This window comes from Convolutriloba macropyga, chromosome 10 (assembly GCF_964194025.1).
Source record: "Convolutriloba macropyga chromosome 10, txConMacr16.3, whole genome shotgun sequence".
NCBI lineage: Eukaryota > Metazoa > Xenacoelomorpha > Acoela > Convolutidae > Convolutriloba > Convolutriloba macropyga.
The window spans coordinates 44,064,122-44,079,673 of NC_134477.1; the positions used below are offsets into that span (position 1 = coordinate 44,064,122).

General features: G+C 35.4%; 1 protein-coding gene across 1 annotated transcript in view; it reads right to left on the bottom strand.

The window, feature by feature from the left end:
- Window positions 1-12,373: 12,373 nt before the first annotated feature.
- LOC142348157 (serine palmitoyltransferase 1-like) overlaps window positions 12,374-15,552 on the bottom strand; it is a 467,259-nt gene continuing 464,080 nt past the window's right edge. Inside the window, exons 4-7 of the mRNA XM_075399371.1 lie at window positions 14,397-14,660; window positions 13,952-14,133; window positions 13,218-13,339; window positions 12,374-12,867 (exon numbers count right to left, since the gene is read on the bottom strand). Of these exons, the coding sequence (XP_075255486.1) occupies window positions 12,600-12,867; window positions 13,218-13,339; window positions 13,952-14,133; window positions 14,397-14,660 (836 nt within the window). The 3' untranslated portion in view covers window positions 12,374-12,599. The remainder of the gene's footprint in view (window positions 12,868-13,217; window positions 13,340-13,951; window positions 14,134-14,396; window positions 14,661-15,552) is intronic.

Sequence of the window (15,552 nt, forward strand, 5' to 3'; positions counted from 1 at the left end):
TAAATGAGAGCAATTGAAATCACTCGAAATATAAGTGAGAGCAATTGAATTCACTCAAAAATCAAGAAGTGCGTGAAAAAGTTACTTAAGAAGTCATAAATTATTCTTGAAGAAAAGCCAAAAAACGGTCAAGCGAAAAATCTGCATAAAAAGACGTGCACATTTAAATAAATGCTTCTCATTCGAGAACATTTAGAAAAAGACCCCCAAATCAACTACATCTTCGTAAATAGATGCTGTAATAGTCAAACAACACTTACAAGCAGAAACTATTGAATGGAATATATTTTGCCATATTAGATGGTCGATGACCTGCTAGAATTGAGATTATGAGAGGGCACAAAAAAACCGCACGGGCAAAACTCCAACTACAAGCATCTCCAGATTTTTCGAATACAGATAGCGTCAAAGTCCAAAAATAGTTAGCTGAAAATTAGAACCACAAGATACGTTATGTTATGTTTGATTAGAAAACCGAGAACATCTGTCAATAAAAGAACTGATGGCAACAACAAAAAAGTGAAACATGAGTAAACATCAAAAATCCTTTCAATTATCGTTTTACACAAATTAAAGGCAAAACAACTAGCTATTAAGAAGTGTTAGAGAAGTTCATTTACGCTTCAATATAGGAGAGCTTTCACTAATGGTACTAAGTGCTAAAACAGCAAGTAGAACAATAAAAACTCGCTAAACACGAGAAATCACTAACAATTTAGGAATACTCTGAAAAAGTAATAGAACCTTAAAACTCATCAACTGAACAATAACTTTAAATGCATTTTATCACGCATGATTAGAGAACTAAGGGATCCTGTCAATAATGAGCCAAAGCATATGACAACAAAAACGGCGAAACCCATAATTGCACTAAAATTCTAAGAAAACAAATAGTACAAAAGACAAAAAACATTAGTTGCCTACTGCGGGACTCAAAAAAATTGCACTATTAGAGCTCATGTTTTTTTTTACAGAATTCAAAAAAAAAAGTAGATAGCAAAAACATAAACGTCGGAAGAATTGCTCTCGAACGACTAGTGGGAGCTCTAATCATTTGCAGCCTGCTTCAGTCGGGGGGAGGAGGAGCCTAAATGGAACTAAGAAGTTCAATAGTGGGCTTCAAATAACCACATTAGAGGTTAACATATACCACTTTTAAGATTTAAAGTGAAAAAAGGCACCAGTTTCGGCGCACTTTTCATTTGACTTTTAGTATTAAATTGCCGCCAATTTAGTTCGTCTGCTTGAAATTGTGATTGAGAGAGAATTTTAGATCACGCGAAACGCAAAAAGTAAAGGGCGTAAAAGTCACTCGAAAAGTCAAAACTGTCAAGCGAAAATTTCGCATAAAAAAGACGCACACGTTTACAATAATTGCTTCTCTACGAGAGCAATTAAACAGAAGTCAAATTGCCAAACCTGAGAGAATGACTCGCTATTGAAAACTGATTACTGGTTCAAACACAATCTTCTCAGTCCTATTTAAGTTCTGAATGAAAACATTTACCTCTTTGGATGAAAAACAACTCAAGTTTTCGCTCTTTCTAACAGTTTGGTGAGATTAAAATCACTTTTGAAATTTGAATTCGAAAATGAGTTAACTCCAAAACACTTTAAAATCATCAAATTGTAAAAAAAAAACTACGATGAGAACAATAAACAATAAAACCCGCAGCTATGATAAAACTCAAAAATACATTCAGAAAAAAGTCGAATTCCGTATTCGAACAAGACACTATAGAAACCACAATTTTCGGTGAAATGATGTTTTCTCACTCTACTTGAGAATGAAGGAGATCAAAGTTCACTCCAAAAAATTACTCGCTTTTTTGCTCAACTTCCTGTTTCGGCTTGACCGAAACCAGCAATCAAACTTTACCCACCCAAGATGTTAAAGACAGCGCCCAATATTTCAAGATCTTAGAATTGCAAAAAAAAAGAACAATAGCTCCCCTCTGCTATCGCTATGGCACCAGTTAGTATCACCAAAACATCAAGTCCACGTCCTTCATTCTTTTTGACGGCTACATAGTAAACTCCTTCAACTATAATCAAGATAATCCATGCTTCAATTTTTTAAAGAGGTTTATTAGATTAGAGTTCATACGGTGTATTTCCAATGGCACGTTCATGAAAGTTGGCAATCAGAACAACTCTCAATGCAGCGTATGCTATCACCACTGCAAAAAGCACTCCGATGACTGTTAAATTCATTCTGCGAATATCCTGTCTGCTTTTGCGGCCTCCTTTGGACTCATCATGTCCTACTGCTGACCTCCTGAAATTTTTAATGAATGATAAAAAAAATTGACTTACATTGTCATTGCGAAGAGAATGAAGAACGTGCTAAGGTAGGACACAGCTATTTTGGAGAAATCTCGCGAATTCATTTCATTGCCGGTCGCACCTTCAGTTTTCCAATTGTAGGGATTTCTGTAAAAGTATTGAGAATAACCTCTCTCACGGTATCGACGATTTGTAGTCGATCGAGATTCGTAATAGTTGAACGTCTTCCTAAAGCAATCAAATTTCAAGTTTCTACGAAAAATCGATCAATTACAATAATTCTGTCTCATTCCGACGACAGCAATTTCATACTCGACATCGTAATATTTTTCGATATTACCAAACAGAATCACTTGAAAAGTACAAACGTAATTGGACATCAGTTCAGACTACGTAGCGCATCTCACAAAAAAAAACACAAACAGCTGTGTCCTACGAGCACGTTCTATCGAACACTTTTTTATTCACCAGAAACACTCGAATCGTCGCTGCCTCTATATTTACATTATCGATTATTCTTTCTTCGAAGTATAATTATGCATATAAAGCATTAACTATTACAGAACGTTTTTTTTTTTCAAAAACAGGAGCAGCTTACCATTCAATTTTTCCGGTACTTGGATTGTAAAACTCGTAATACATAGAACCACCATAATCACTTTCGGGATATGAACTATTCGCACTCGATTGCCAATTGCCTTTCATAATATTGAAGCCCATTTGCTGATCGTACAGTTTACGTGACTCGTATGATTTTAGAGTGGAGTATGCCTCGTTTAATTTGACAAAGTCTGTGTGCGATCCTGTGCTTGGATTACGATCCGGGTGTAACTAAAAAGTAACATTTGAGATACATACAAGATTTGCGTATGCAGAAATCGAAACTATATTTTGATCTTGGCTCAGCTTAGTACAAAACATTATAGTTAATTATTGCTATGATTTTATTGTTATTAGTTATAATTAGTCCGGGTCCATCAGGTAATATTTGGTCAATTTTTCTAAACATAACCGACTAACGTCGGGCGAATTGCTCTCAAACGACCGGCGAGCGGTTGGCTTAGTCAGTTACTAGGCACGGTTTAGTGAGGCTAGCTTTAGCTTAATTGAAGAGTAATGTGTATATGAGTGCCTCCGTATAAAGGAGCCAACTCCATCCATGCTTAAATTTGCAAATTTTTTCATTTATTAAATTAAGCTTACTTTTACTAATATTTTCTTTAACTAAATATTTCTTGTTATTTTACTCTAAAAAACAATAATAATATTTTAATATTTTACATATTATTATTGTTTTTTTAGAGTAAAATAACAAGAAATATTATTATTGTTTTTTAGAGCAAAATAACATGAAATATTAAGTTAAAGAAAATATTAGTAAAAGTAAGCTTAATTTAATAATCGAAAAAATTGCAAATTTAAGCATGGAGTTGGCTCCTTTATACGGAGGTTCTCATATACACATTACTTTGAAGGGCCGTAAGTGAGCGCAGCGTCGGGGGGATGCATCGGGGGCTGATGGGGTGGCAACAGTGGGGGGGGGGGGGGGGTCAATCTCTAAGAACCGCCCTTCGAACCATAATTATAAGACTCCAAAACAGATTCTGTGAATCGCATGCTTGAAGACTAGTCAGCTGAAAGGCTTTAAGAGCACTTAATGCCCACTGGGCGCTACCTGTTTATCCCGTTTTTGAAGACGAAAAGTCAAATGCGACAGACGGAAAATTGGTCACACGAAAAAATTGCATAAAAAAGACCGACAGGACTAATATAATTGCTACAAACTTCGTTTGAGAGCAATTAACAATAAAATATACATATTCTATATTAAAACAACATACCATTCATATCAAAAAGGAATCCTAAATATCAGAACGATTTAAAAATTACGTGTACATCAACGTGACCATGAAACATTGATAAACTATAAACAAACAATAGTCGCTGTCAGAAAACACAAACTTTAACTATGTAACAGTCGTGTGTATAGATTATACCTCTTTGCTCCTGGCGAGGAAAGCTCGTTTAATATCATCTGAGGTAGCACTTCTGTTAACTCCTAGCACTTCGTAATAGTTTTGTGTTGATCTATAACTGAAACAATACAAGTTCAACATATCTCAAAAAACGCAAACTTTCATCTTCGATTTAAAAAACGTTTAGAAATTTCATGTTGACTTTTGCTTATATAGTGCTCAAATACACTTAGTTATTAAATAATTAATCAACAGCGAGTATAAGCAAAAGAAGCAGGACTTTTAATATCATATCTTACAATCGCTTTTGATTTAGCAACCGACTTGATTTCTCAAATAAGAGCAATTTATGCTGAACGGCAAAAGTAAGTTAGCACCCCCTATTTTTCCGAAGTACAAATACAATTGTTGAGGCACTATTACTCCAAATTGATATCGCTTTTTGAAAACAATTTCTACGCCATTGATCCCCTACACTAGTCCTCTCGCCTGTTTACAAAATTCAGATAAAACGCAACATTACTATCAGAAATGCCATCATGAATTTGTTGAACTCCATCAAGAATTTGCACAGATTACAATTTATTCACACCTTTTCTCTCTCTAATGTTCAACACAAGTGCAAACTTAGCCATTGTTGAACACAACTGAAAACATATCACATCTTGTGTTAACTTTCTTTGTACTGCAAATTTTCATTGAGTTCATCAACTTACATTAACATTTCTGATAGGTGAACGGTGCGATTTATCTGAAATTTGTAACTAGGCGAGAAGACTAGTGTAGGGGATCAATGGCGTAGAAATTGTTTTCAAAAAGCGATATCAATTTGGAGTAGTAGTGCCTCAAAAATTGAATTTTTACTTCGTAAAACTAGGGGGTGCTAACTTACTTTCGTCCTTCATAATAGATTATGGAACATTCGAGACGTCAAGCGTAAAAAGTCACTCGAGAATGTTCTAGATTTTGCATCAAAAAAGACACACGTTAACAATAAATTTTTCTATCTTCGTTCGAGAGCAATTAATTAGTAGTCGTTGATCGGGAATAAAGCACTGTTCATCTTGCTTCTAAGAGAACGCTACAAACGTAGGAACTCCGAATTAATAGAGTGAATTAAGTTCGATCAATTTCCATGGAATTCTAAATTTGACAAGGATGCTCGTTAATGTGGGTTCGTACATGATGTTCCGACCCGAGCTCATCTACACTAAACTTGACTTAATTGTCAACCAAAGGAAGAGATAACAAAAAAAACGTTTTAAAACTTAACTACTTACTGAAATACATAATGCCAAGCCCCATTAGAGCGCTGACGAGATCTGTCATTGAAAAAACGACCAGAAAAAAAACAAACATCAAATGAAGCAAAACAAAAATTTCACGGCAAAAACTAAGTATCTAAATTTGAACGCACCCAGTAACAACGCCAAAATGCAATCGTATAAAACCTTAACTGCACAAATTTACTTTAACCATATTATACAGCAGATGACAATTTTCCTTAATAAGACTAGGTAACAAAGTCGACAAAAGGAAATAATAACGCAAAATTGAAAAATTTTTCTTAAACCAAATAATTTCTAACGAAATTAACCAATTAGTTCTTAATAAATTTATTAAACATTCATTTTTTAGATTAAGCCATAGGAACGGAGTACAGCAGAAAAACAAAAAATTAAACAATTTCCAAAAACACATTATTGAAGCCATTAAAATCATTAGCTATTATCTGATTACTATGTATTCTTCCTTCCATTTTTATTCATACGAATGCAACTAAAATTATACTGAAAGATTAAATCAGTGTATTTGGGCCATATTTGAAAATCATTGGGTTCTGTTATTACAGATCCCTGTGCCAAAAGAAGAGAAAGAAACACAAGTAGACCACTAAATATTTTATTTAAACGCATATTGTTCATGAACAAAACGACAGTTACGACATGATATCACTGGACATTTAAAGTCTTTGAATACAAGAAATTGAATGAGACCTCTCAATAATGAGAATAAGCTACAAATTGACGAAAAAAAACCACAAAAAACGAAAAGTTTAAAAAATCACTGAAAAAGTATAATATCATTAACTTTGAGACTATTCGCTAAAAAATGACTGCCTCGAATAACACCAATCCTTGAATACTCAATTACAAGCTTTTGAGGCCGGTCAGCATTTTACGCCTGCCTAAAGATTAAAAAAATAGGCAAAAACCACTAATTCAAAAAAAATTGAGGCCATTAAAAAAAGAATTTTTCGGTAATGACTTTTCTATCATTCGTTTTTTAACAGCACGAGATTCCTTTTTTCAATATAACTTCAAAATATCAATAAATTTGAACAAAAACATTAAAACCACGAAATTTCTGAGAAAAATGTTAGTATCAACGAAATAAAACTCAATTGCTTTCAGCAAAAAGAAAACGCGCACGATGGGAGCATAAGAGTTATACCTCGATGTGACGACAAGGATTTTTGTCATTGACAAGTCATCGATAAGATAAGACAATACAATAAGTCATTGATTAAGAAAACAACAAATACAGGCAAAAACCAAAAACTCAGTAGAAAAGTGTGAGAGCTTTTCTTTGAAAACTTTATCTATGATTCATTGAACGTCCTTTCCAAGCCAATTGGAACTAACAGTAATAGGATAATGTGATGAGACTTCAGAAGAACTAAAAACAAATCCAAACATTTTCCAAAAAATTTATGAAAACTCGCGCATCAATTTTTATCAAACCAATAGTTAGATTATTTTTGTTGAAGTAGGAAAGAAGGAGTTCCGGTAATTACTGAGGCGTTCGTACAGTTCAAGGCGATACGTTTACGATTGGTTAATATTCAAAAAAAATTTTCGAAAAGTTATTTTTGAAGTCTTAACAGACATTAAATTCAATAGCTTTCAACAGAAGTAAACAAATACGCTCAGTCATGACTCGATAGAAGGACAAAGATGTTTGCTATGCATGGGTAATCAATAAGATAACACAATAAGTTCTGGTCATTACTGAGAATTTCTTACAAATCATGAAAATAAGTTTAAAATTGGTTAATGTTCAAAAAAAATTTTTGAAAAACTATATTTAGAGACTTAACAGACAATAAGTTCAATGGCTTTCAAAAGAAGTCAATAAATACGCTCAGTCATGAATCGATAGACGGACCAAGATGTTTGTCAAGCGTGGATAATCAATAAGATATCACAATAAGTCTTATGACTATGAAAACAACACAAAATACAGGCAAAAACCAAAAATTCAGTAGAAAAGTGCGAGAAGAAAGTGTCGAAGCCATTTAAACCATAAGCTTTTCTCTGAAAACTTTATCTATGGTCCATTGAACGTCTTCCCTAAACCAACGGCAGCTATCCCAATTAGGACTGTGACAAATTTTCAAAAGGATTCAAATATACGAAAATATACAAAAAATTTAAAATTGTTTTTGAAATCATGTGGCATCGAACTCATAAAACCACTAGTTAGAAGATAAAACCGCTAAACAGAATAATTATGGTTGCAGTAGAAAGGAAGGGGATCCTTTCATTACTGAGGCTGACTTACAGTTTACAAAAATAAGTTTATGATCGGTAAATGATTAAAAAAAATGGAAAAATTATATATAAAGTCTTAACAGCTATTAGCTGTCCAATCAAAGCACTGAATAGCTTCACCAATGCTCATTACGAAACCCATTGCACTTTTAGTCAACAATTATATGCCATAGGGCTCCAAAAATTCAGTAAAACCTCAAAAAGAAAATCAAAATTTCATTAAAAAATACAAAAGCTAAGAGTCGAAGCCATAAAAAACATGTGTGAGTCCTTGAAAACGTTTTTTTTTGTTCATTAGGCGTCATTTTACTGTAAATCAGGTTTATCATTAACAAAGCATGAAAAGTGACCAGTCTCTAGGTGACCCTAAAAAATTTTGAAGTTTTCTAAAAAATAAAACAGCTCTCAAATAGAATTCAAAAATCTTTTCATAGTAAACATCCCTATATGACCAGAACTAGTCTTTTTATCACCTTTCGTGTATTAGGAATTCATTTTGTGGCGTGAAATGTAATTTTGAATTAAAAATTTTTAAGAAAAGATCATAATTTGAAGAAAAATTACACTAAAAGTGAACGAAATCATACCAAATATCACGTGTCCACACAAAACTTCAATCCTCGATAACTCCTCGAAAAAGACGAAATTCAAAAAAATCCTTTAAATTCAAATTCTAGGCTGGACGAGCATTTTAATGATACCACTCACATTTCTCTACGATGAATATATCGATCGGCCAAAACTGACTGAACAAAAAACCCATTTGAGTATATAGTTCCTCCCCCCACAAGTGGGGTCGGAACAATAACATCTTCGATAATGTTTTCATACCTTGTTAAATGCCTCCGATTGTATATTCTGTAGTTAGAGAAACTACCCATACTAAGTCGTCGTAACATACAGTATTTGCATTGGCTAAAAGCAGCAGAATAGATCTGCTGGTTCAAACTATACTGTCTTCTGAAGACAGCCGCGAGGTTCAACCCCAATCCCCCACTAACAAGGCCAAGCGACGCAATCATTGTCATGACAGAAACTCTTTGCTCCGAAGGTGCCTAGAATTACGCATTGGTATCTGAAAAAATAAAAATATAGGCCGCGAAATGAAATTGCGACAAGCCCTCATTGCCGAAATGGGTTACATCTTATCTTGGTGGGTTACATTTTAAATGTTAGTCCCAAACAACACAGTTTACCTAGAAGCGTTCAATGCAACAAATTTATTCAGCTTTGCTTGAGAATTTCACTATTAATTTTTAGAAACTGAAGCATCATCTTGTCGAATAAATCACCAAACTCTTTTTTCAGAAAAGCGGTTGAAGTTCAAGCTGACAATAACTGATCAGCCTTTCCTATTGCAATCTAGCACTATACTTAAGGGACAAGTGTACCATTCATGTCTAATTTGTTCGTTACTGAAAAAAAACCACAGCAACCAATGGGTATCGAATGTTGGTTCCAATCTAAATGTTGAAAATTGGTTGAATAAATTCTGCCATATTTGACGTCAAATTTGTACGCGACACAAAAACAGCCTGTAGCATATGTACAAAATTGAGATGTTATTAATTTACGTTAAGGTTACAACATATAACGTAGCCCCCGCGGGACCCAATGCCCTAACACGATGGTGCTTGCACTCCAGTGGTGCGTACAAGTACCAAAGAGGGCTACGATTTATGTTACACCCAAGGTTGAAAATTGGAGAGAAATTAGATACCTTTATGTGGCATTCGGGTGTTATACAAAAGATGTCTATTCACATATCACTGCAGTGCCGAAGCAGCGTAGTTGAAAATTCCTAATTATTATTACAATTTGGAGCTCTTCCGTTTGTGCCCCCAGTTTAGTGGGTGCAAATTATTTGCATTTGTTACATAATCAACTTCTATGTAACGGCACGTGTTCTGTAACTGGGGTGCATAAGGTACTGGAGGATGACCTCACGGAGATGCCACAAATTTTGAGGTAATCTCCTCATTTCCAACAATCTCTCAATGCAATTCAGTTAGGTGCGCAGAGTCAGGTCCACAATTTAGCAAATTGGTCAACAACTTAGAATATTGAACAAAAATTCATGTTTCATAAAGCAAGAGCATTTTCATACAGTACTTTTTATTTTTCTACCTAGTTTTTTTTTTTTTTACCAAAATCAATAATCTAACTTCTTCCAATAGCCAGACGACGTAAAAACTCGAAATTCAAAGTCAATTTAACACCTAATTTTCGTTCCCTTTCCATTGTTGGGTGTAAAAAACGAAGCACGAGAAAGAAAACTTAAGCGAATTTTAAAACAATCATCTGTAATAACGAACTAAGATTAAATGTTTTGATTATTCTCAAGCTATAGGCATCTAGATGCCTACAATTTTTGTTCCCTTTTCATTGTTGGGAGTAAAAACAACGAAACACGAGAAAAAAATTGAGCTAATTTCAAAATCATCTGTAATAACAAGCTAAGATTAAACCTTTTGATAATTCTCAAGCAATAGGCATCTCCGTAACTCATTTATGTTCCCTTTCCATTTTTGGGAGTAAAAACAACGAAACATGAGAAAATTGAGCGAATTTCAGAATCATCTGTAATAAAGAACTAAGACTAAACCTTTTCATAACTCTCAAGCTATAGGCATCTCCATACCTCCAAATTTTGTTCCCTTTCCATTGAGAGTAAAAACAACAAAACACGTGAAAGAAATTAAGCAAAATTTATTATAATCATCTGTAATGACGAGCTAAGATCTAATGCCTGTAGTCTCAAGCTATAGGCATCTCCTAACTCTACTGAAGCTTCTGTTGACAAACTTTCACAGAAAAAAACGAATTTTCACTAAAATTTTTAAGCTCTGGGCTAGTGGTAACCAATATTTGAACAGCGAGCATAACAAGAGTCATAGCAACAAAGACCGCATAAAAAACCTTATTTGGTTTTAAAAATTATGAAAATTGAAATTTTCTAGCAAAATAACTAAAGTAGTTCCGTTTTTCTAACAGGGAAACATTGGTAACCACCATTTAGCATTGCGCTAAGCAGATCCCAATGTTCTAGTGACAATTTCTTCATTGTATTTTTGGTGAAAATACTTCAAGCGACGAACTGCTCTCAAACGACTGACGAACAGCTGGCTTCGTCAGTAGCTAGCTACGGTTCAAGGAGGCTTTATTTTAATTGAAGTGGCATGGTGTGAGGGCATCAAGCGCTATGGGTTACGATTGGAATGATTGCTTGGGGGTGAATTCTTGTGGGGCTGAAGTGGGGCGGGTCCAGCTAAAAAAAACGCCCTCCACACCATGAACTTACCTCTCCAGAAACCGTTTCGGTGAATTGCATACTTCGTCTAGTGAGACTAAAGGCTCTAGAGAACCTAATGTCTTCGATGGCGTTACCTGTTTTTGAGGATAAAAAGTCAAAAGGGTCAGATGAAAAATCGAAATGAACGAAAAATCGAAAAAAAAAACATACCCGGCAGATTGCCGGAAAATAGCCGCCGTTGATTCCAAGCATGATTGGGATCGAAAGAATAGATATTGAAAAAAAAGATTTTTGTACAAAACATTTTTAAGTCCGATTTATTTTGATGGCATTTTGTAGTTGAACATAACGTACTTCTGTTTCTTAGAGAGAGGCTACAGGGGCTACTATCAATACCATTAAGCATTAGAGATGGTAACTAAGACTTATAGGAACGACGTTCAAATAGCGGGCATCTAAAATTGGGCTTGATGGGTTTATCCCGTTTCTATTTCTGACTTCAATTTTTTATTGACTCTGTTCATTTTGAATTGCTTTGCTGAGCAACTGATGTTCAAAATCACTTTTAGCAGAATGAGAGAAACTAGCCTAGAGAAGTCAAAAAGTTTTCACGCGAAATGCTGAAAAAGCGGCGAAATGGTAAAGCGAAAAAAAGTTCGACGAAGTAAAAAAAATTAGGAGCGCTATAATAGCCAGCTGAGAAGATGAGGGCGGCTATTAAAAACCAAATAACTAGAATAATTGCTATATACTCCGTCTCAGAGCAATTAATTAAATTCAAATTTTCTAGTGATAAATTGCCTTTGATAACCTTGAGCAGTTATTTTGGGTCAAAAGAGTGCTATGAACCAGCAGAGGCGTAAATTTTTAGCTTTTCACGACCCTCTACACGAATACTATAACGCCCAACTTACTTTTGCTTGAGTATATTCGAAAACCTTTTACAAATATCATTTTTGATTTTTTCCAATAGAAAAATACGATGATACCCTAATTTTTGTGCTCAAGAAAACATGTTTTTATACTATCGTCCTTCTGGAAATTTTGAACCCGGCCGTTTGAAAACATGTTTGTACGCTAGTTCACAACTATTTCTTCTTTCCTTTCCACTATCCCAAGGCATGGTATTCGAAAATTGGTCCTAACATTCAAAAAAGCAAACTGGAGACAAATTGATTACGAAGAGACAGCCAACATGTGATGTGGCCAATGAGCTTCGCTTGGTGGCCTTTAAAAGCTATTTTTCCACATATAAAGCCTAACGATCGTATTCACCGCATTCAATCTTGATCTCATGTTAAAACTTGGAAAACAAACTTTAGCAATTATATTACACCAGTAATAGTCATAATTTTCATATTATAAAAACAGGTTGAAAGCAATATTTGGGAGAAAACAGCTGGACGATACACCTGAGTCGAATTGAAAATAGTACAAATTCTATCCCGTACACGTCATTAATATTTACAGAGAGAAATAAACTCATGGATAAGTTCTTCTTTAGATGGGTAGTGATACCATAGCTTTTGTTTACGAATTATGAAGGAAATGGTTCAAGTTAGACTTGAAGACATTTGCGAATGATTCTATTTCCGATGGCTCGCAGTGAGACTTGACGCAGAGTCGAATCGATGGTCGTTGTCGGAATATTTCGAATTGATTCAGGTGTGCAGCCACAGCCGTGACGTATCCTTGCTGGATGAGTTGATCCCGGAGTCGAGTAAGGAATTGAGTACAGTCTTCGTGACTTAAAGACGGTTCTTGCAACACTATGTGCTGTATAGGAGATGTAGACTCGCTAAACATTCATTATGTACTTGAAACTAATTAGAACTACTTAGGTACAGTTCAATAGGTACAAGTTGAGAACTTGTCAAAAAGAGAATAAAAGGACATTTGTCAACAAATTTTAGATTTGGTTGATGTAACTAAAAAACCTTCTGATTTCATTATCAGGACTCGCCATTTCTAATGCTAGCGTTTTTTTTTCAGGCGAGCTAGGAACACCGAACTGACCTATGCACAAAAGATGTCAACACAACTTATTTGTCCAAATGACAATAGTTCATAGTTCTCGCTGTAACTGATAGTCTGCCTAGTCGTAGTAGCAGACTGGCCTCATCACTGACATTTAGCAAAACCACTAACCTCGGGCAAGTGATTTTGTCGATGTTCAAGAGAGCAGCATTCAACAGCTTCGCATTCTCGTGCAGTTTCTCAAACCTCTCGGGTTCTTCTTTGATAACATTCAAAGCCTCAATGGCCGCCACCTAGAAGACATGACATTTTAAAATCACCCACTAAAATTGGGCGAATTGCTCTCTAAAACAACTGGCAATGGGTTGTCTTGGTTAGTATTGAACTCAAGTTAAGTGAGCCTACTTCCAATGGTTGATGTGGGACAGAAATTAGGGAGGTGGGAATAAACTCAGCGATTTTATACCCTCCAGTCATTACCTGTTTATCCTGTTTCTGATCAAATGTTCAAACAGAAACTGGAAGTACCAATAATCCCATTTAAAAAAGACCAAAAGGGCTAATATAATTGCCACAGACTTCGCCTAGACAAAAATTTATTGACCTGATTTTCTGACTAAACCTCAGTTGTAACAACACATCATTCTAATGTGCGAAAAAAACTAAGCAACCAATTAGCCTTCTATCACCTGAGCCTGTTTTTTTAGACGACTCACGCAGCTACACAGTCTCGTCACGCTTGTTTTCCCCAAAAATCTTGCTTTTTCAATGGGCCTTGAGAAAATCAGCAGTTCCTCTGAGACAATATTTCCTTCAAAACAGACCGTATTTAACTGCAATGCAACTAAATTAAGCACGCGATTGATATTTACAATCATGTTCTCTAGACCACTTTACACACATACCGACAGTAGAGGCGGTGCCGAGGCTGAGAAGCAGTACCCAGAAGCGGACAGTCTCTGGTGATCAATGACATACGAGGATCCACAGCAGAATCCTCCCACTGTTCCAATCGAGTTCTCCAATGATCCACAGATCCAGTCTACATCAGTGATGTCACAATTGAAATGCTCGGTTACACCTCGACCTATTAAGAGCAGAATATTAAATAAAATTTAAGGGGCCTTCTTGAAGAAATATCTGTGGTTGTTAATTTTTCAACATTGTTCCATCTGACATGGTTTACATATTATATTATTAAGGTTTGTATTATGCAACGGAAATCTCTATAAAACTGGCACGATTCACAAGACTGCGGTTTTTTTCGTCGCAAAAAAGTGACAGCTGACAGGTAAGATTTGCAAAAGAATAATTGGTTTCTTTTTGCGAGGAAAGTAATTTTCAAGTTACCTGTTGCTCCGAGCGTTGCAAAGGAATACGTCTCGTCAATGAACAGTCGTACTTTGTATGCATACTTCAGATCAATCAATTTGGGCAGTGGACAAACGGTTCCTTGGTTGAGGTAAAGTCCTTCCACAATCATGAAGCAGCGGGTGACTTTGGCTTTCTTCGGATCTCGTTTGTCCTCTGCTGCTTGCTCTTTCAAAAGTCGTTCCAAGTCCCCCATGTCGTTATGTTTGAACCATTTCACTTTTGACCTAGAGGCACGGATTCCTAAAGTAAAAAACAACAATAATTAGTTGAATAAAAAAGTAATATAATAGCCTCAGCTATCGCTTTGCGGCTACTAAAAAACACTTATCCTTCTTGTTCCACATATGAAATTTCACATTTATTCGTAGATCGACAAATTGAAAAACAGCGTGTCGTTTCAGCAAGCTCAATATTGTCCAATCGATATCTTTTGCAGCCAGGAACTAAACCGATATTATTGATAAGATTTTGAGAATATTGAAACGACATTCTCAATATTTTTGTTTTTCAGTAAAAAGTGAAGCTCGAACATTCCTGCGGTTCCGGTACTCTATAAATACACAGCAGCACTGCAGATCTTAAAGAAGGAGTGAGAACATACAATATTCAGTCTCGAAGTAAAAAAAAAGGGAACAAATCTCAAAACCATTGAGAACATAACCGATTAACGTCGGACAAATTGACAACAAACAACTGACGAGGAATTGGCTGATAGTGTCATGAAAAGGGGTCGAGGGAAACGATGGTCGTGCATGAGAGGGCATCGAGACATCAAAGTTGTCCTCTACACATCAAATTCACGGCAACAAATCAGAGTGGGGTTGAAAAGGGGTTCAAAACTACCAGGAATTGAATTCACAACATGAACTCTTATCGTCAGCATTTTTGCCGCTTCGCACACAAAAACTAGTAAGTCTCCAAGAGACCTGCTCAACAACTTTGACCTCTATTGATTTATTCCGTTCCTCAAGACTTTCAGCAATGTGAAACAACGCAAATCTCAACATCGGTTGATGTATAGAAATCGGAAGAAGTTTGACTCTGAAGGATTTATTAAGTTATTAACGCCGTGCTTAAAGTTTGATTTTGCTTCAGGTATTGATGAAGCATGGGATACGTATCTAACGTTTAA